This window comes from Strix aluco, chromosome 17 (assembly GCF_031877795.1).
Source record: "Strix aluco isolate bStrAlu1 chromosome 17, bStrAlu1.hap1, whole genome shotgun sequence".
Lineage (NCBI taxonomy): Eukaryota > Metazoa > Chordata > Aves > Strigiformes > Strigidae > Strix > Strix aluco.
Window position 1 is genome coordinate 7,664,352 of NC_133947.1, and position 21,484 is coordinate 7,685,835.

Below are 21,484 nucleotides of genomic sequence, written 5' to 3' on the forward strand. Positions count from 1 at the left end.
CAAATTTAAAAGGTGAGACCATATTTCAGCTCTTACCTGTGAATCAGTATGTGTGGCTTTTCAGAAGATTAAAGGTTTAAAGGTAACAAAGAGTAAAACAAGAAAATATTTCCAAAGTGCTCTGGAAGGTGTTTTTTTGATTTTTCTGAGACTCTCATTCTGCATCTGGTCCACAAAAAGTGGTTTTATAGACTGAAGAGTGTTACTGTGAAGTATTATAGGCCAGGAGTGGTTTGGCACTGGTCCTGTTCAGGTTGCTGCAGAAGCCTCAGGGTGTCCTGTAATAAACTACCTCTGCTTAGGCTCTGGTGGAAATAGTGCCTCTGACAAGCCTTGGAGGAATCATTGATGCAAGGAGTACAAATTGGGGCTCTTGAATGGGGCATGATGCAGCAACAGCACCAACGCAAGGATTAGTGGCCTGCTAGTGAAGTTTCATGTTTGTGGGGTACACAGTGAAATGTTTTGCAGTTCATGTGTTAGAAGAGAGAGCAAGTTGTCTTTAAATAATGTCATGGCATCCCTGCTGCTGGCAGGGAGTTACCAGGTGATGTTGTGCCTCTGATGCCAGATTGAAATATCCACTGGTGTGGAAATTGGTAGTCTGGAGGGGATGTAGGAGACGATTTAAAAAAAAAAAAAAAACAACTAACACAAAAGAACAAGGGGACTGAATGCATTGACAAAAGTAAACTTATGCAGGCTAGAAACTAAATTTGTTGAACTTTAAAATATTCTTCAACTACTGTGGAAGACTAACCTGTGTGAGGCAAATATTTGTGCCGTTCATCAGTCTGATTTGCTGTGTCAAACTCTGGGACTATACAGAAACTGGGCTGTTACATGGAGAGTCACTATAATTTTCTGTTTATAAAAGAAAGAAACAACGTGCCCTAGACTTAAGGGTCTATCCCAAAATTACCTGATAATGATGCCTAAAGATAGACAGGCTAGAACAATACAAAGCTTTGCAGAAATGGAGCATCTTGGGATGTATAGAGGAAGTAAGACAGTGATGGGCCAGAAAAATTACTATTGTATCGCTGATCTGCCTACCGATGAGCTCAATGAGTCTCTCTTGATTTAAGTTTTGTAAGGTGTTTTAAGGGGTACCTGAGGTTGGCACAACAGGAGTTCACCCTGCTGATCTGGCGCTTTGGCTCCATGACTGAGGGGTGCTCACCAAGTGCCCCAGGCGGCTACAATATCGAGTGTAGGAAAGGATGATGGAACTGTGTAGGCCTGAAAGAAATGTATTAGTGTATATTATTTAAAGCCCAAAATAATTATGTATTAAGGTGACAAAAGGAAAAAGGAAGAGTAGGAACCTGTTTTGGGAGGAATTCTTTTAGCAGCTGCAGTAAAACACATTCTTTTGAAACACTGTGCATGCACTCAGCCTTTTGGGGGTGTTTTGAGCAGTTTGTTAAAAGTTTTATGAAATTCTTTGCAAGCTGGTTACAAAAAATGAAATAACATTAAAAATAAAATAAAATTCAGGTCCTAGCTACTGGTTCTCATCCACAAGACTGTAAAGTCTTAGAAAACCAACTCTGCATATCTTTTTTGGTGAAACTGTATTTCTGATCCTTTCAGAAGCAATTTCAACAAATCGTATGTAGAAATGTGAGCACCTTCTTGTTCATTTAAACATTTCCATCTTGTTCTCTGATTTCTGGTTCTGTGTTCTTCAGTGAATTGCTTTGACTTCAAAGATACCAAACAATTATTTGTTAACAATGAAATATGTGTAGGGCCATTTTTTTGTCCTGTTTGTCATTTAGAAAAAGTGATTGGCTGGGAAAAGTACTGTAAAGTGGTAGGCATTATACCCGCCGTGGTGATGTTAGAACATAATTGCCTCTGGACCTGAGGTTTTGCACTGAAATGCCACTTCTGATCCTGAGCTGGGCCTTAGTGGTACCTTTCATCTATAGAAACCTACCTTGCTCTCATTTTAGAGGTAGCAGACCTTCTTGAAGAGAGCAGAGTATGTGTAACCTGCAGTGAGATCTTCATCAACAAAATTTACCTGTCAACTGCCTGTGTTTGAATTCTAGAGAATTTAGGGTATAGCACAGTAATTATAGAGCTAGATAAGTGACAGCTGAGAATGCAGCATGGCTGACAACATTATTACCAAGAGGTCAGTCCTATTTACCAGAATTTATTCAAACTGTGTCACAAGACTGATGTTGTAACCCTGGACCACCTCTCTCCTGTTACTGTTATAGGATGTATTAGATATTACTCAACTACTGCCAGGGCAACAAGAGCATGGTGTGGGGGGATGACAATAACTTGTTTCTCTGTACACTAATGAGATAAAACCGATATGCCCTTATTATGTATAACCTGTGGGTGTTATGTAGAAGTTGAATAGTCGGTTGGGGTATAGGTAAAATCACTACTCAGTACGTGAATCCCATTTCAGACCTATTTGGGTGGTGTTCATAGCAGGACAGCAACTGTGTTTTTGAGCGATCACACCAGTGGCAGGCTGGACCCTGGGGTCCCCATGGAAAGGTGCCTCTTGGCACCTGAGCCGTGCTTCCAGTGCTGACATCTTCAAAATGCAGTGTGAACTACATGGCCTGAGCATTAAAAATTTGGCTCCAAGTAGTTTTGAAAAGTTATCTCCATGTAATCATGGGTGATTGCTCTCATTCACAGACATGTGTGTCTCTTCTCACCTTTCAGCACCTCATTAATTTCTCCTTCTACCTCTTTTTGGTTTTGGAGCATTTTTGAGCAGCATTCAGGCAGCACTCATTTGGAGCAGCATTGTTTCAGTTCACATCTCTGCAGATTCAGCCCTGTTAATTTTGCCAGTGTTTTCCTTGCATTGGATTTCTTTATTTTCAGAATACAATAAAGCCCAACAACTCTCTCCAATCTCTGTAAGGAAAGAAAATATTATTTTATTATTCGTTGTTGAGAACCCTCTCAGCCTGTTACATCCTGTTGAAAAATCTAAGCTTAAACAAAAATAATCAAAGACTGGTATGGCAGCATGCAGATGGTATTGATTACAGTTCAGAATCTCTGTTCCATGGCTAATTTCCTAATGCCATCTAGCTATAATAAGGCAGTTTAAATGGTTGCCTACTAGAAAATAAAAGCCTGTAGCTGTGTGTTTCTGCTGGTGCTAACCAGCAGAGTTCTGGGAAGTAAATAAAAGCCAGATGATTTACACTGACTGAAGACCAAGAAAATGAGTGTACATTTTACTCTTTATATATAGAATGAAGCATATGGCACTGTTTTACTTAAATGGATTACCTAATTAATGTAACTACTAAATCAGTTTAAGCAGCAAGCTGAAAATTTGGACTGTCCTGTGTTGATATTACTTGTATTTTAACTTTATTAATGTTTTACAAGCAGTTAAAATCATTAACTATTTAGATACCACTGAAATCTCACTGGTTTGTGTAATGTAATCAAGGTCTTGGTGAAATAAAAGGGCAAGTGCAGTGTGGAGATAGAAGTTATTCCTATAGAAAATGTAGTTGATAGCACTTCTAAAATAAAATAGTACTGTAATCTATTTTATGGTCATAAACTGAACACTACAGGAGAAGACAAAAGAGCTGCAAAAAAGGCAAGTGAAGCAAGAGGATTTTATTAGTGTTAGATGTATGTTTGTGGTCTTTGTCTTGTTAGTTCACATTTATGTGATTGCCAGCGATCTGACCATGTGCTGTGCATTAAATGGTATAGTTGATAAATGAGTCTATGAAATCTATATCTGCCAATATAATGAAAAAAGAATCCAGAGAGTTAACTTAATATGACCAGAGGAAGTAATGTTATTTGGAAGAGCCCCATCACCATCTGCTTCACATCTGGGTGAGCAGATTAGTGACTGGCTCTCTACATTTGCTGCTTCTGCTCAAACAGGCTGACAGATGTGTGGACCTGGGGATTCTTTCCATGATTTGCCTTTCCTGCTCCTATTGATGATCAGGGCTGCAGACATTGCACAGAGTGCTAGCACCCACCTTCTCCTGTAATGCTGTTTCAATAGTAGTGGTGCCCTTACTGTGGCTTCCTGAAATGTTGCTTTGCAAGCAAAAGGATATCACATTTAATCCTGACTTTTCCTAATGTTTTGTGTTGGCCTTTTTGAACTTTAAGTAACAAGTAGTTGGTGGACAACAGGCAAAGGGAAGAAGGCCAGAACTAAAAGCTGTATATCTCTGACATTTGTACTATATAGAGCAGAAATGTATCAGGAGGACAAAATGGAAAAAATTTTGTTTGTATTTGGGTTGCAATTACATGCAGATTAAAACAGTGACCTGCTCATAAAAAGAAAAATTACACAAGGAAGAAAAGTTCAATTAAGATCAAACTCCTTTGTTCTATAGATTCTATAAATCTGATTCAGCAAATTCTGCTACTAGCCAGTATCTTACAGAAATGGGTGTATTGCAGTAGCTCTGTGCATCTGTAAGGTGTGAAACACATTTTGGTTATTTCTTTAAAGAACGGTTATTGCTATTCTTGTTGCTAGTTTCTTTTCCCTATTTCCATTAATTTCAGTAGATCTGTTAGGTAAATAACAATGTTAGAAAACTTAGTGAAACAAAATTATTCTTAGAACATAAATATACTGTCAACTTTATTTGCATGGAATAGTCAAGCAAGAAAGGGGGAAAATATCTTATTTTGGAATTCTCTAATGCTTCTGAAAACTCAGTCATTTAGTCTTGTCACAACAGTTTTTGGGGGTCTCCCACACAAACACAAGGTATACTTGGAGATCTGAAATTTCTACATCATAGCATTGATACCAACTCTCTTCTAAAGAATAGAAGCAAAAATTAACCTATACAATATCTATAAAAATATGAGAAATGTAAATTAGGAAATTCACTCTTTGTTGCTAGCTATTTAGATTTTTTTAAGCCTAGTATTTGTGCAGTAATTCCTTCAGGGCTATTATAATCGCCTATACTGATGGACCTCTTTCTGCCAAATGTTGCCTTGTAGCCCTTAATGGTTCCTTCATGGCCATTAAAATCTATTGTCTCCATGATTATCTGAATTCCAGGGAACAAGATAATGCTGTGGTAGTATAATTACATTGCTAAACAGAATATCTGTTTAACTGGCTTGTATTCAAAATAGTCAAAGATACTAAAACTGTATTTGTGGCTAATGGCTTGCTCAGTTCAGTTTAAAAAAAAAAACTTTTTTCTATTGTCAAAAGCAACGGCATCAGAAAACATTTTCTCCTAGCATTTATTTTACAGCATATTCACATGTTAGTGGCCTACAGGAGGAGGTATCTATGCTGAAGACCTTGCCAATTCAAGCTGTTCCTCATTCAACAGCTAAAAATGACCTGCAGTATGAAAGAGTCAGTAGGATAAATGGCAGGAGGTGAGAAGCTGCTGATGTAAGACATCACAGGATCTTATTTTATATGTTGCCTATATGTATTAGCCATGAGGGTGCATATAACTGCTGAAAACAGACTAGCAATCAAAGGCTAAAGAAAAGGAGCATGCTTGAAGAAAGCATGTGAAGGATTTAACTTGGGCAAATTGAGCATCAAAAATAGATGCCTAGCAAGTACATGGCTTAGGCTGTTGCCAGGAATAAAAAGAGCAAACTCAGCTTCAGAGAAAATCAGGTTATAGTGGAGGAAGGGAAAGGCAATCTGGAAGTGCTGGACAGAATTGCTTTTGGTCCCACTTGGGGGAGTTTGGCTGCCATCTGTTACGTGCACCAGGCTGAAGTCCCACTGATTATATTATATTCATTGATTGTATTACATTCCCACTGATTAGCAAAAGCAAATCAGCTGACAAAAGCTCGGGCAGCATTCATGTTGGACTGGTGGATCTGAATTTCTTTCATGTCAGTCACATCCTCAGGATTCCTGCCTGCATCTGCTGTTCCCTCTGGTTGAGAGCTGCATCTTGGTCCCAAACACATGTGAAATAAGTGCTTTGCTGCAGGCACCCTACACTGATGCTTTGCTGCCTGCCCAGGGAGTTCTGGGTAAATTAGGTCCCATAATGAGCAGAAATAATTCCATACCTATATGGTCAGTTTTGCAGCTCACATGGTCAACTTAAAGCCTGTGCTTGCCTTAAGGCTTTGCCCATAATTTCATTTGCTGGCTTTGTCTATTAAAACCTAAGCACTTTATAAAATTCAGTGCTAATTCTGCAGACTTGGTCCCATTCTGTGCCAGCAAACATAGTGCTGTTCTTCATCCTCAGCCTATGGAAGTGCTTAAAATGCTAAAGTCAAGGGTATGAAAGGAAGGGGAGAAAGTCTGTTGGCAGTTGGTCCTGAGCAGGGAGATGGCATTGACATAACATTGCACTAACCATTGCTCTTCTCTGTACAGATTTTCTTTTAAATCAAGGAAAAAATGTTGGTCTAATCTAGCAAATTTCAGGAAAAAATATCCTTGGTTTGAGTGTGTTCTTACAGAAGAGGGACTACAAAAGAGCCAGCTAGTGTTGCCTTTTTAACATATCCTGATGAAGTGAAGGGAAAGGAAGGACAAATCTTTTATAATGCGACTGTCTTTTGTTAAATACTTGAAAGGAAAATGCCTGTGTAGTAGTAATAGCATAAAATGCAATCTCACAGCAGTGCTGTAAATTGTGTATTGATTTTAGTTTCACAGCAGTTATTAATCTCATTCAGAGTGAGCAGCTTTGATCTACTTGCAGACCTGGCCTAGAATTTGGGAGGTTTTGCTTCTATTCCTAATTCTGCCTCTGGATTGTGGAATAACTTTTGAAATAATGGCACTTCTGTGTCTCTTTTAAAAACAAAAATATCATGCACTTTTCATCTGAATACTGCAGTTTCAAAGCCTTTCTCCTCCACAGTTTGCTGTGAATATGGCATGAGTCAAACTCTTCTGTTCAGCCCACCACAGTAGTGTCTCCTCTCTGGTGGTGGGATCTGCTTTGCTTGGTGTCTGAGCAGATTTTCCCTGAAATAGTTTGAACTGTTTTGACACAAGAGACATGCTGCAGAGCTCATGCTGGTGATATTTTCCAGGTCTTTCATTCCTTCCATGATAATTAGAGATAAAAGGAGCTTTATAAGTTCATGAGCTACTTTTTGTTTGGTTGGTTTTCTTAATGATGAGCTTATATTCCTATTTTTATACTAAAGAGAGTTTTCCTGTGTTTCATTTTTTTAGTCTGTTACATAAAGCAGAAGTTCAGCATCTATTACAATTATTTTCCAATGGATATTGTTTCTGCTTTCTTTAGCTGGGGAAGGGTTTGCTTTTTGCTTCCTTCCCAAGTTTCCAACTATAATTAGAAGTTGGTCCTTCAGTTCTCTTTCATATAGTACTACAGGAGTCTTAGGAAACTAAGTGATACTTAGTGGCCCTGACTGAATAGCTGAATAAGTGGTTAGAGTAGCTAGTTATTTGTACCTTTTCTTTGCATGCCAGCATGTTAAAATAGGTGTTCGTGAAATATTACAGAAGAATATTACTGGCAAAGGATTCTTGCCAGCATGAGTTATTTTCTTACATGAATAGTTACAGAGAATCCAGGAAGGAAATTTTTGCTATTAGAGTGTACACAAAGTAGTGAAAATCTATTTACCTGGACAGAACAGGTTGTACTGAGATGCTCTGGCCCCTCTGTATGTTTGCATATGCCCCAAACACAATTAAGAAAGCAAATGGAAGATTTAAAATGTTAGAAGTAGAGAAGTTAGGAGCCAGCTCCCTGACAGCTGGTAAAATGCTGGCCACAGTTGTGAATCCTGCCACCACAGCCCTTACTTTGTCAGCTGTTGCCTCCACTGCTGACAAGTATTTCAGTAAAGTCACTTGAGATCCACGCTGGCATGTCAGCATGCTCCGGCACTTCTCATCTCCTGGGTTAATGGAAGCTCCCACCTCCTGCTAGTCAGGGCCAACCTTGAGCTGAACCCTGAACTAGGGTCCAGTGGGGACTCTCCGTCACTGAGTTAAGACCATAGGGAAGGGGATGTCACAGCTGGATGCTGGGGCTCTGTTCTCCTCCTGCATTTGCCCAGGGACATGACCAGGGTCCCCAGGTACTGCCACAGGAGGACAGTATCAAATGGATACAGACACGTTATACAGTGCCTGCTAATTCTTGCGTGGTGTTATGCAAAATCCTTGGGGAGGGTGGAAATTTGGGGTAATTTTGCTGTGAAAAGCTAAGGGGTAGTTTTGAAAGCGGCAATCTAAAGAAGTTCTGCTTAAAGGAATTTAAAAAATGAAACTGAACACTAAAGATCTGTGCTGTGAAAGACAGGTGTTTTAGGTTTCTTTGGTATCTGGGGTTTTATTTCTGCTAAAGTAAAATGTGAAGGGCATAATATTGACTAGACTGTTACAATTATCGTTCGAAATAATTTCAATTTTACACTGAAACTGACAATTTTAAAATTCCAATTTAACAAGTCAGTTTGAGACTGTCAGTTTTTCACGTCAGTTTTTCACAGTTATAATTAAGCAGATCTAAATTCATCCTTGAAATCTGTGGCAATGATTGACAGGGAAATCAGATATATATTCTAGTCAAAGTAGTGAAGAGAACTGAGGGGGAGCTGTAAGCTTTACCTCTTGACAAGCCACCTCTTGTTTACTGGGGCTTCACACCACATAATTTGTAATTCATTCTCCCATCCACAAAACAGGTACAAGAAAGATTTTTTTTTTTTTCTGTAAAGCAGGAGCCTTCTCTTCCTGTCTGCATATACAGTATTAGGGATTTTTACCTCAGCTGTATTATCAAAGTGCCATTGTAATATAAAATCATAAAATATACTTTTAAGATGAAAGACTTTTTGGCATCTCAATGTGATGGCCATGGGTGTATACAGGGAGAATTATTTGTGAGAAATTTGGGGGGGGAAATATGACTAAGAACCATATTGTTTGTGGGTAAAAAGTCAGAAATGTAAGGACAAGAAACCTGCCTCAGATGTGATTTTATAAGTATTCAAATCAGACTTAAACTACGGACAATAGGAGAAGTACAAGTAGAAACTGCACTATGGAGAGTAGGCAGCAAGGCAAGGAACAGCATTGGAAAAATGAATGAAGTAAGTTATGACTGCGAAGTCCTGTGTGGAGTTTCGCAAGCCAGGAAATGAAATCAGTCCTTGTAGTTTCCATTCTTTTTTCCCATTTAGCTTTGACAGAGGAAAGTGTAATATATTAATATATAAATTTGTCAAGTTTGATGGATTTTTTTTTTTTGCATATCACTTCTGTAATTTGAATTGGAAAGTAAAATATCCTCAGCATGTCCACTGGGCTAAATAGTCAAAAACCTGGGCTGTTATCGGACTTCAGCAGCTGAGAGGGGGCTGTGGAGAAGATAAAATTTGCACCGACTTCAATGAGGAATGACAGGAGAGAAAATCAGATGGGCAAGTCTGACAGATGAGTGGCAGCTCATGTTTAGTACAGGAAGACCACAGGGTCTCTAAACAAGCTGCACTCTGTGTGGTCCTCCCTGAGGCTCCACGTTTCAGAATTAGTTTATTAAAGAGTGAGGTCGTCATGATTAATTGTACAACCAGTATAACTTCTTTGCTGTGCTTGATAATTACTGTTTTATGCTTCTGTTTGTAGTGGATGCAAAGGCAAGTGTTGCACGGGATAATGTGGCTGTTTCTTCCCCAAAGACAATGGAGCAGAGCCCCGTTCCCGACGCAGGCGGGCAGAGTCTCGGGAATGCTGCCAGCAGAGCTCTGCCATCTGCTAAATCCCGCTCTGTCTTCGCGTTTTCATGGTCTGTACCAGGGCGTACTGAAGATCCAGCTACAGATTCATCAGTTGGATCGGCGAAACTTGATGTCAGCTCAGAGGCGGCCGGAGTGAACAAAGCACCGAGTGACAGCGTGGAGGTTCCCGCAGCAGCTGTGCGGGAGGAAGAGGCACATAAAAACCTGACCTGGGCCCCGCCAGCAGCATCGCTTCGTGACATCGATCTCACGGCACCAGTGACACCTGAGGGAGAGGATGCAGCTGCCTCAAAGCCAAAACAAGTAACCTTCTTTGACAGGATCTTCAAACTGGAGAAGGGAAAGGAAAGGAGTAAAACACAAATTGACACCCAGGAGGAAAGGCAGACTTCAGACCTTCCTGACGGGCACATCACAGCGACAGAGGCTGCTGGATTACAGAGCACATCAAACAGTGTCCCGCAGGGGAAGGCAAGTGCTTGAGTAGGAATATCCATTTTGCTCTTAATGAAACCTCTTAGGAATATTAATAGCACAGGACAACTCGATGCCGTGATGGCTGTGTGAATGAATCGGTGTTGCTCTTAAAATTATTGCAGGTAATCCCCCACAGGGGTGGTTGAGTAAAGGTGTGGGAGAAGAACCTATGGTGGAGCGGTAATAGCTCCAGCGTGTGCATCCTGACTAAATGCTGGCATCTGACCTTGAGTTTAAATTCATTTGTATTTCTCTGAAAGGTTTGGGCAAGATAGCTATGTTCATGCTCCAATTGCCAGGATGATGAACAACAGCCAGCTACAAATGAAAGCAAAAATACCTGAAAGTAAAATTGTTTCTTATGCTTTAGGATCTTGGAGTTTGACACTGGATGGTTTTAAAGAAGTTCTTTAGCATGTTTTGTGCCATTCTTAAAACAGTCACCCTTCTTGAGACATAGCTGCTTGTTGCATACCCTACATACTGGAATAAGGAATATGCAGTAGCAATTTTTGCACTCCTAACTATTATGTTTTTAGTCAAGGAAACATGGTCCCTTAGAATTGATTTTACAGGGTGGAATGCAATATAAGAAATTAAGTAACTTATCTGAGAGCATGCTAATCAAAGAAAAGAGCTGGAAACAGACATGAGTTTAAATTTTATACTTCCTGCAAAGTTTGATATTAGCAGGTATACTATAGGATTAATTTTCAGGTAATTAACTACTAAAAAAGTCCATCCCCTGGATGGGGATAAGTGGCACAACTCTTATCAGTTCTGGAGAGGTGCCAGTATATGTTAATTGGTGAGCTAGTTCAAATCCTGTCCAACGTCAGGAACAGGAGGGAGCAACTAGCTGCATGGCCTCATCAGAATCTATGTGTAAATGCCATTTTAATAGTAACTGCTTTTATTGCCCTAGTTCAAACTTACAAATAAGACAATCACTAATGTTTTGAATAGTGTTGGACGTAGTTCACAAGATGCTCACTGCTTGCACTGATGACGTTGCAGGTTGTCCCCAAAAGTCTCTCCAATTTTTATTCTTCTACCTTGTCTTCTCTATCTTATACCTCCTCAGATTTGAAGATCACATTTCTTGTATAAACTTACAAATTGTAATATTTTTCTGAAGATTATTTATAAGACTAAACAGTTGCATTTTTGATCATTGCCCTTCAAAAGTGGCACCCATCACTAGTATTTCAGACAGTTATATACGCGCATTTAAAGAATTCGTAGTCTCAACCTAACAAAATATCAAGTCATTCACTACATAAACAGAACAGGGTGAATAATTCAGAATGAATAATCTATTCAGTGCATACTGGCGCTCCTGCTTGTAGCTTATAAGATTGAATCTTTTCAACACTGTAAATTCCTGCAGATATTTTTGACTAATACACACAAAGAGTAAGTTTTGCCTGTGGCTCACAAGAATTATTATTACAATCAAATGCAAAATTCATCATTTTGTGTTTTGCTGTGATTGTAAACTATGGAGCGTGAAAGGTTCGTGCTGTTGATGTAGCAGTGTGAAACTCTCTGTAATGAAATAAGTCTGAAGTAGCTTTAACCAGAAGTTGGAGTTAAACATTTGCTGGTAGCAAATAGTCATGTTGGGAAAGCTCAAGTAAGCAAGTGTTTGTAACAAGCAACCATCAGTTGACAGGATAAAATAATCTAAATTTTATTCTGCCAGTTCAAACAGATATTAGAAGGACTGTTGATTTAGAACAAGCTTTTTAATATCAATAATGCCTAACTTTCTTATTAATTTTGAGTTCTGTGGATAGGTTTATACCTATCCACATCCTGAACCTCACTAATGGGAATAATCTGGAAATCCCAGGCACCCGTGAGCTGTAGGTTTTGGTATGTGTGGAAGTGTTTGCAGGATCCCAGCCCACACAACAGCTTTTTGGTGCCTGGGGGCCTGCTTGAGGACAGGTTTCCTATTTAACAAAAGTGCCTGTACGTCTTTTGCATGCGTGCGTAAAGATGTACCACTGAAAGTCTTTGAGGATTCACAAAACTGGGGTTCAAGCTCTTCACTGTAAATGAGTAGCAGAACTGTATCATAGAGGAGAGTGGAATTTCAACTTTATCCTTGAATTTCTGGACTATAATTCTTGTCTTTCATTATTCACATATGAAAAGGAGTATATGTTGGGTGCAGAGAGGAGTTAAGGACCTTTTTTGGGAAAAATGTATCAACTAAGCCCTTCTGATATGTTGCCAAACTTACTTTAACTCCATTTCTAAAACAAAGGCTGTGGCTCTGCCTTGCAGCACAGTTGCCTTCTGTTCCCTCTGAAGTTCTAGTTCTCATGTAGGATGGGAGAATGACCAAGTCTAATTTAATTGCTGTTACTGTAGTAACTACAAACTGTTACCAAATAATCATACTAAAAATCCAGATATTGCTGCCAACAGTTTTTTCTTTTTTTTGGTGGATTATGACTTGTATCTGTAAAAGCTAAAAGCAAAGCAAAGTTTCCCTGAATTGAGTGCCAACACAAAACAAACAGCATTGCTGGTAAGTAAGAGAGAGGCTCCACAGTTGTAGCTTAAGAGCTGCACAAACATTCTGTGTTTGGTGAGCCACTCTTTATTTTTGTGGTCTACAAAACTACATTCAGAACACAGCATAATTAAAACAAGGACAGAATTCATGAATTCATGAAGCATTTACTATGTAAGCCAAAGAAAAGATAAATTATATGCCTGAAATGTTTCACTGAGCCATGATTCATACAAACAAAAGTGCTGGCAGGAATACATTCTTTTGATACGTTTTTCTAATGACTGAACTGAAACTACAGTATAAGTATTTAAGGTGTTTATTACCCCCAAATTTGGCTCCTCAGAGAAATGAATTGAACAATTATATAGTATATGCTAACTTCTAATACTGAGTTTCTTCTGTTATTTCTAGAGTTTTTTCATTATTTGCCTCCAGGGCTTTGCACAGCATATAATGCAGTGAGCTGCTACAGAGGTTTTTGTGGTTATTTGACTATGGCTCTGGAAATGTGATATTGATGACTCCATATTATCTATCCCTGATCTATATGCTGATGGTTTGAGTCTGTGCTCCCTCCTACAGCAGTAGTCCCCCAAAAGTGCAAGATGGATCACAGCATCTATCTAAGTCCAGATTTGAGTTGTATCTCGGTAGCTAATGGCAGCCTTGGCTTGGTAATCCTGGAGTTGGGTTCCTTGTGCAGTAGTGGGTCATCACAGGGCCTGTTTGTGCTCTGCAAGTCAGAGTTCAGGGATTTTTGGACAGCACTGTGCCTCACGCTCTGCCTAGTCTGCAATAGCTTTTACTTCTGGAGGGCAAATGTGTGGCTTTAGCAGGGAGATGCCCTGGAACAGCTAGTGCTGCCGGTGGTGGTACCTGTCACCTCTGCAGTTGTCCCAGGTGGCATCTGCTGCTGCTAAGAGCTGCTTGCTACAGTGCTTGGCAAGAAGATCCCTTCCTCTTAAACAGAGTGCAGTCCAACTCCAGAGCTTGGGCTTCTGTGTGTTAAAAAAAAAAAAGTTTGCTTATTATTGTTTGATAGCATCCAGTAATAAAGAGTTTGATAGCATCACGTACTTCAGTTATGAAGCTAGGTTTTGTTTAGTAACATATCTTCTGCCTCCTGCTTTTTTAGTCTCTTGCCTCACGCCTTTGTTACCCCTTTAATATCTGAAATAGAGCCAGCATTTTTCACATGTCCAGAGCTCTTTAGATGGCATCCCTGGAAGCAGGGCTGGCGTGGCCACGCATGTTCTGCATGGGACATATTGTTCTTGGAGCCACTCGGGCCCGTAACTGGCAGCTGGACAAAGTGGTGTGTTAGACCCTTGTAAGAAACTTCTAAATAGCCTGTTGAAGCACTCTGAACTACTGTGCTGTGTTTCTTCCTGGGTAAACTTGGAAAACAGTGGGTGGAGAATTAGACAGAAGTCTGTTCTGCAAGTAATACCTTGCATATTTTAACTCCTTAAATGCTGAATGGAGACTGGCCACTCCATGCTCATCTTTCCTGATGCCAAATTAGCCCTCTGAAGTTTTACAACATTTATGTATTTTTAGTCTGCTTCCTTCAGTGACCTACAGAAACTTATGTCCTGTAAATCCTATACAAATATTGTGGGTCTTTTAATCGCTCAGTACAGGAAAAGGATCTCAAGGGTAAAATTTTATTTTAACTTTTCCTAGTAAAAATGGCACTGAACAACTATATCTAATTAGCAGATTAGGAAAAAAACCCTTAATGTCACTTAGACCTCCAGGCAGTGATTCAAAGATGCTGTTTATTGGAGACACTGGGACAGGTTCATCAGTTTTATTTCTTGTCCTGATTTTTCCTCTGGAGTAATCTGGGCATGTAGTATCCTAACTGCTCCTCTAGTCACTGTTTCCTAAGTCACCAGATGTGTATGGCTGTCTAAATACTTGGGGATGGTAACTTCTGCTGAGGAATTATGGCACTGCTATGATTGTTCAATAATGTCTCAAATCTCCTACCAAAGTCAGGGCCACCATCATGCTAGGTTCAATTTACTTTAATAATTGACGGATCCAGCCCTGTACTTACAATGTAGACAGATAGACAAAAGGGAGGAGGATTATTGGTAACACTCAGACATTACCAGCCAGATGTACTCTTAAATATTAAAACCAGAAATGCTGAATGGGACATGAGGACTTGTCTCAAGCTGCTCTCTCCTGCATAACGCTTGTGTTGGCTTTACCTGTGCAGGCTCAGGGTGAAAGTGGCCAGAAGGGCAGGCAAATTCAGTGTAAAACTGGTCAAAAAAGAGGTGGGGTTTTTTTTTTAAAGCCAGACCCTGTTTAGGTGCCTATACGGAAACTGAGTAACTTAATATTACATACTTGTGAGTGCTTGAGTACTGGAAAACTATTTTTGGGCTCTGGGAACTGTAATTCCAGGAAGAGAGGAAGCAGCTCCATCTGGCTCAGAAGAGTTACTTTGGTGGTTGTTTTTTTCCTTCTTTTAATCTGTACCATGTTTGTGTTAGATAAAAATTATTTCTGGAATTGCAGAATACAGAATATCGGAAGCAATCTTTGTATGGTACAATCAGACACTGAGGTGTCAAAGGCCAAAATCTCAGTGTTTGTTCCTATTCACAAGTTCACCCTTGAAAAGAGAAAAGCTGTGTTGTTTGGGATGCCGTGTGCAACTTTACTTGTGTTTGTTATACTTGGTAGCAGAGAACAATGTTCCTCCAACCAACGGCAAATGCTGAATATATTAGAAACGAGGGGAAAGAGATGTATAAATGCTCGATTGTTCTGAATACGTAGGCTGGCGAAGTATGGCTGGAATTAGGGTTGTGACTCTCAGAGCAACATAATGCAAGTCACAAATGTTACTTTTGCATTCCACTGGAAATTAAGCAAGCTAGAACTGAGGAAACTTTGCCCCCCTTTTTTTAGGAGATAGATGACTGCAACCAAAAAGACCTACGGCAGGACTCGGCAGGTGTCAACAGTCTCACTGCTGGGCAACCTGAAAAGGCAGAGGTAAAACAAGAAAACCCCCAGCCAGCTGTTGCAGTAGATAACTCCGTCATGAGTTTCCTTAAAACACTGGTAAGCTTTGGCTTTTCCTTTTCATCTTTAGGCTATGCTTTATATTGGTTATAAAAATCCCATATGGACATGTTGAGCTAACTGTAACATGTTCACTTCATGGGCACTGAGAAGTAACAAAGCCAAACAGATGCCTTGGAGAATGTCCTGGGAGGGATAGCGATGTGCAGCAGTGCAGTTATGATCGAATGATGATGACCTACCCTGGAAACTTCCTATTCTGTATAGATGTAGACCTGGAGGTATTTAGCTTTCTTAAGGATTTTCTGCACAATGAAACTATTTTTAATACCTCTAAAAGTTAATTTTGTGGATTAATCTGATGTATAAGACTGAGTAATATATATTTGGTCCAGATTTAATTTTAGCCATTGACTTTAAGTTGTCCTCGAGAAACATTTATATTACAAATTTTCCCACATGGGGGAGAAAGAAATATTTGTACTTTTACATTTGTGCTAGAAAACTGCGAGTTTCAAATATATGATCTTTCAGATCTTTTGAAAGACTGAGTTGGGTGTGACTGTTTGTTTATCTCAAATACATTTAAGGTCTCCCCAAGCAAAGCTGAAGCCAAAAGTGATTCTGAAGAAAAGGTAAGCAGATTCCTCATTCTGTCACTGGTCACTAGGTGTTTTTGACACAGATATTTCCTCTTTGTTGTGTTGCTTTTTCCTCAGTTGATGTTATTTAAAATATTTTTTTCCCCTGAATAAATTTGAAAGGAAGATGAGCATAAACAGTGCAATTCCTCATATCATATGTTACAAACAAGATCTGAACTGTAGCATTTTCTGCAAGGTTGATGACCTGGTAACCCTTTTGCTTGTTACTCTGACTTGTCCTTGATCTAAAACTACAGGTCCCCATGGTGAAATCCTCCTGAGTCTACAGAAAACTCCATTTGCTCATAGAGCTTCTGGTTTTTCATTTCCAGTTGTGTATATGCATGTCTCCTTTATCCTCCTCCACACCTGCTGGAGCTGCCACATCCTGGTGGGAGGTCATGGGAGGTCCCCCGGCCTGTGGCAGCTCTGTGGCTAGGTCGGCATGGCGGGGCAGGAGCCTGCTCCCACCCTCCTGCCCTGTAGTGCATCCACAGCTACTGCTGGGTCCCCCCCTCGGGGTGCAGGAGGATGGGCAAGGATCAGCTTCCCAATGAAATCAATGAAAAGCAGGAGGAGATCCCAACATTTCCTCTCTGGGATTCTTCTGGCTAAAGCATCCCTGCATGGGCTGTGCTACAGTCAGGGCTGATGGGATGTTCCTATGCAGCAGCTGAAACCTCAGGAAGGTGATGGAGCTGGTCTGAGCAGGACTGGGACTTGCAGGGAGAGCTGCCCTTTCCTGACCACTCAGGATTCTTCCCTTTATGTGCAGAGATGAAGATCAGGTTTTTTTTAAGCGGGGTGAATTGAACACTCAAGCTGTTCTAATGCAATACATCAGGCTGACTGCAAGCATGTGTGATGTTCCCACTGGGAACTAAAATCTGTATTGACTGGACAGGTACAGAACCAGCCTGAGAAATGCTCCTCTGTGTAACAGGCAGATGTGGCCTCTTGATTTCCTTTTTACAAACCATTTGTTCTTTGATTCCACTTGCAAGAGGAAAATTGGTTTTAGCATCCATGAGCAATCGTGGTCCTTTATGTGAATTCAGAAAAGCTTCATTACTATAGCATTCATTTGCTGTTAGAGATATTGAAAATATCTGACTGATTCAATGTATTTAACAAGCTTGTAAAAAAAAAAAAAAAGAGGAAAAACCTAAACTGTAAAAATTTTAAGTTGTAAACATAATCTTCTAAAATGGGAAGATGTAGGTTAGTGCCAAAACTTACAATAGTTTCAACAGAAGCAGAAGTGAGACAACTTGTATTAAGCTCTTTTCTATCTTCTAGTGTTTCAGTGGCTTACAGGCATATCACTGACTGCATAACTGGGATATTCCAGATTAAATCTCCTTACATGTTATGACTATAATAACTAAAGTTTTTCTTGTAATGCCTGTGATAAAATTTAATTAACACATAAAGAATAAAACCCTAAAAAGGAAATTGTCTTTCCATGTAACTGTTAGGCAGTCAAAATCACTATAAGCACCAATATTTGTTTTCTATTCTATTTTTTTATCCTTTTTGTCCCATTTGATTTTTTTTTTATATAGCCTGGTACGAAAATGGTGAAATCAGTCTTTCTGGAAAGTTTGGTGAGCACATGGGGACACACATCACTCCCCGATTATAGCTCAATAATTCTGGAAATTGTGAACCAGGGCTAAGGTCTTCCAAGATACCCAGAAAAGGTAGTTATCAAATTGCACTCTTTCAGCAAGACTTGTAGCTCTTTCAACAGCTTCTGAAAAATCCAGTTATTCAGTCCTGCTTGCATACCTGACCTTATCAAGTGCACCCATGTGCTTCTGTAACAGGTGACTTGTTGGTGCGGGCGTACTGTAATTTGGAAACAAATATGTTGTTTGGGTTTGGTTTGCTATCACACCTGTGGGGGTAAACAAATCCAGATGACTAGCAGGATATGCAAAGCCATTATATAGAGGTTAAATGGGAGTTGGTTTTTTGTTAAGAATTCCTTTATCTTCACTATCTTCCTGATAAAAAGAATGACATTTTTACTATATTAAAGGAAGAATATGTTTAAAAGGTTAATTTATCAACTGTCATACAGGAAAGCTGCAAATTTTTCAGCTGATACATATAATGAAATAAGGGTCACTTTCCCCTGAAAAATATTTTTAATAGTAAAGATGTGTTCTTAAGTGAGGCTTTCTGCTTCATGCAGTCCGAGCCTCTCCTGAGCGCCGTGGGGCTTTCACGTGGTTTGGCTGGCACAGGGACTGCTGTGCCTTTGCATCCTGGTCGCACTTTCATTTTGGCTGCTCGTGCACCCCCTTTGCAGGGAGGAGCTGGGTTTTATCACACAAGGGCTGGTACGTTCCCAGTGTGTCTTGGCAGAGCTCTCCCATGACAAAGAGGACAGACAAGCTTTCTCATAAATCTGGGAAATAGCCACAGGCCACTTCAGCTTTGCAGAGCACGACAGCAAACTCTCTCCTGTGGAAATGCAGAGGTGTATGGCATCAGCAAAGCTGAACTTAGTGGTTTTTGCAACAACAGGCTATCAGCAGTGATGCCTCCAGCTTTAATCAGCTGGCTAAAGGCATGTATGCTTTCCGCAGCCTGGGCACACCCTTAATGATTGTCACTTCATCCGTGTAAGCACAGGAGTCAAATATAATTTGAGTCATACTTCCCTGGATGAATTGATCCTTTGCAAGTTTATACTAACTGACATGGCATTTGGACTGGATCTACCCAGCACCTATTTTATCCTTCTGTTGCAGACCCTGACTTGCTCCTGCAGCACTGTACATTTGGGAACAGTGATAATGGTAGAGGATTGCAGGGGGAAAAAGGCCAATTTTGATGTGACTGGCCACAGCCTCTTCACAGTACAAAGCACTTTGTAGGAAGCATGTAACCGCACTGCATGAAATTATCTTGAGACCAAGATGTCGACTTCATGTGCTCATACATGTTACATTCTGTACTTTGGACCTTTCCTCCTACCCTGTTACTTGTGGTCAAGCACAGTGCTTGATACTTCACATTGTAAATACTGTAGGTCCATTGTTTCTTTGGACTTTGAGTCTCTTCATGCTTCCATAGTTCCTGGAAATTTTTGTCAACTTATTTTAAAGCTTTTTTCTGATTGGAAGCTTTTATTTTTGCCTTGTTCAAGTGTAAAAAACCGGAATAAAGCTTGCAAAGGGACAAGCTAATTACCTGGAAGGCAAATGCTTGAGTCATTTGTCATTGAAAAAAAATTTTTAAAGTTTATATTTCTTCATTATATATTGGCCTGAGTCTTAACTAAATCAGGAAATAAATTGCCCAAGGGAGATCAGAATGAAGTCCAGGATACTAGCAAGTAGTTAGTAAAAAATTCTATATCCTCCTTTTGTGCTAGGTGATCAAAGGCATCTTACTGCTTTAAAACCTGACACTGAAGAGTGAAGAATGCTACCCCGTATTATTTCTGATTAGTCACATGTTATGGGCATACGTACAGTGCAGTTACAATAGAACAGACTCTTGTGTTAACTTGTTTGTGTGTTGAAGCTCGGTTAACCAACCTCAGACACTTTTAGTTTTGTCTCCCCTCCTTTTTTTTATTACTGGAAAGATGAAAATGGTGGAGAAGGAAGGAAAAAAAACCCCTATTGTTCATAACATGAAAACTTAAGCTCTTTACCTGCACTGATAAATCCTGAGGGTTGTGTTGAAAACTGGGGGGGATGAGGGGGTGACAACAGCAGTGACTTGAAGAGTGAAGTTTTCAGGAGGTACTTGAATTATGATTTTGAAATTTTTTCCAATGCTGTGAAAAGTTAAATGGAACATTTAGCAAATGTTACTTGAGTTTTTCCAAGACTTGTAGAAAAGTCATGTATTTGAACAGACCCACCTCTACCCAGTCTGTATTGAGCTGCAGGTAGTCTGCTACCACTTTTTAAAAATAGTCTGATACTGCTTTTCTCCCACATAGACATCTATCAATATTTATTTTATAGCTATTCAGTGGATTTTTTCAATGTGCTCCCTAGTTTTTTAGAGATTCAGTCTCTAACATCAGTGGGTGATGATTCCCAAAATGAGTGCCTCCTGCAGATATTTAGAATGGCATGAGAAGGAAGCAGTGCTCGTTCAATACTTTCAGTATCAGTCTATCATCACTATTTTTCTGATACTTTCATTTCTAACTAATTTCATACATATTAGTGCAAACTTGAAATGTTTTATGTAGCATATATCATGAATATTTGTATTTCTTATTTCCTATATAATGCATTATGCAAAACATTTTAAAGTCCCTATAACACTGCAATAAAAAGAATGAAGGTATTTTCAAAGATTTATATATCTGCCTATTTTAAAACTATGAAACCCCTACATGTATGAATTTGACTGTCTTTCATGAACCAAATGAAAACTTTGCGATAAATATTCAACTTCAAATGCTGTTGTACAAAAGGGATCGAAAGCAGAAAAAGGCCATGGTGGGCAACTTCCTCCGAAGACAGCGGCAGAATCTCAAACTAAAGGAGCCAAGAAAAAGAAGGCAGAGAGTCCCAAGCTAGGACACAGCACATTTAGTAAACTCTTTAAGCATAAGGTCTGTATGAAAATCTAGCAAGAGCAGAACCCTGAGCAGTAACAGATGGCTCCTGTCACAGAGCAAAGTTATTTAATTGGTAACTGAAATCAGCATTTGGCCAGCTGTGCAGTGCTCTGAAAACTATTGGTGTGAGCATTTCTGTGCCATGCATGATGAAAACAATCCATGCCCAATGTTTCTCTTGTTATACCATCTGTGAATTCAGGATTCTGAAACAATTCCTCTAACCTTCCCTACTATATGCTTCCCAGTTACACATACTAATGCTGACTAAACTTCTCTGGCCACTTAAAATAAAATAAAAGGTACTGACAAACAATGAATTATGCAGAGATGAGCAGCACCTGCAATTATAGAACAGGTTTGAGAGATCAATCCAACTCCAATTAAGGCTTTATGATCTACATTGCCTTAACATGCACTGTCATGTGGTTAAAATTGGTGATTTGGTGAACTGCAGCA

General features: G+C 39.6%; 1 protein-coding gene across 1 annotated transcript in view; it reads left to right on the forward strand.

Moving 5' to 3' along the window:
* Positions 1–21,484, forward strand: part of BCAS1 (brain enriched myelin associated protein 1) — a 50,487-nt gene that overhangs the window by 349 nt on the left and 28,654 nt on the right. Inside the window, exons 3-7 of the mRNA XM_074843115.1 lie at positions 5,262–5,368; positions 9,562–10,197; positions 15,665–15,820; positions 16,372–16,416; positions 20,879–21,019. Of these exons, the coding sequence (XP_074699216.1) occupies positions 5,262–5,368; positions 9,562–10,197; positions 15,665–15,820; positions 16,372–16,416; positions 20,879–21,019 (1,085 nt within the window). The remainder of the gene's footprint in view (positions 1–5,261; positions 5,369–9,561; positions 10,198–15,664; positions 15,821–16,371; positions 16,417–20,878; positions 21,020–21,484) is intronic.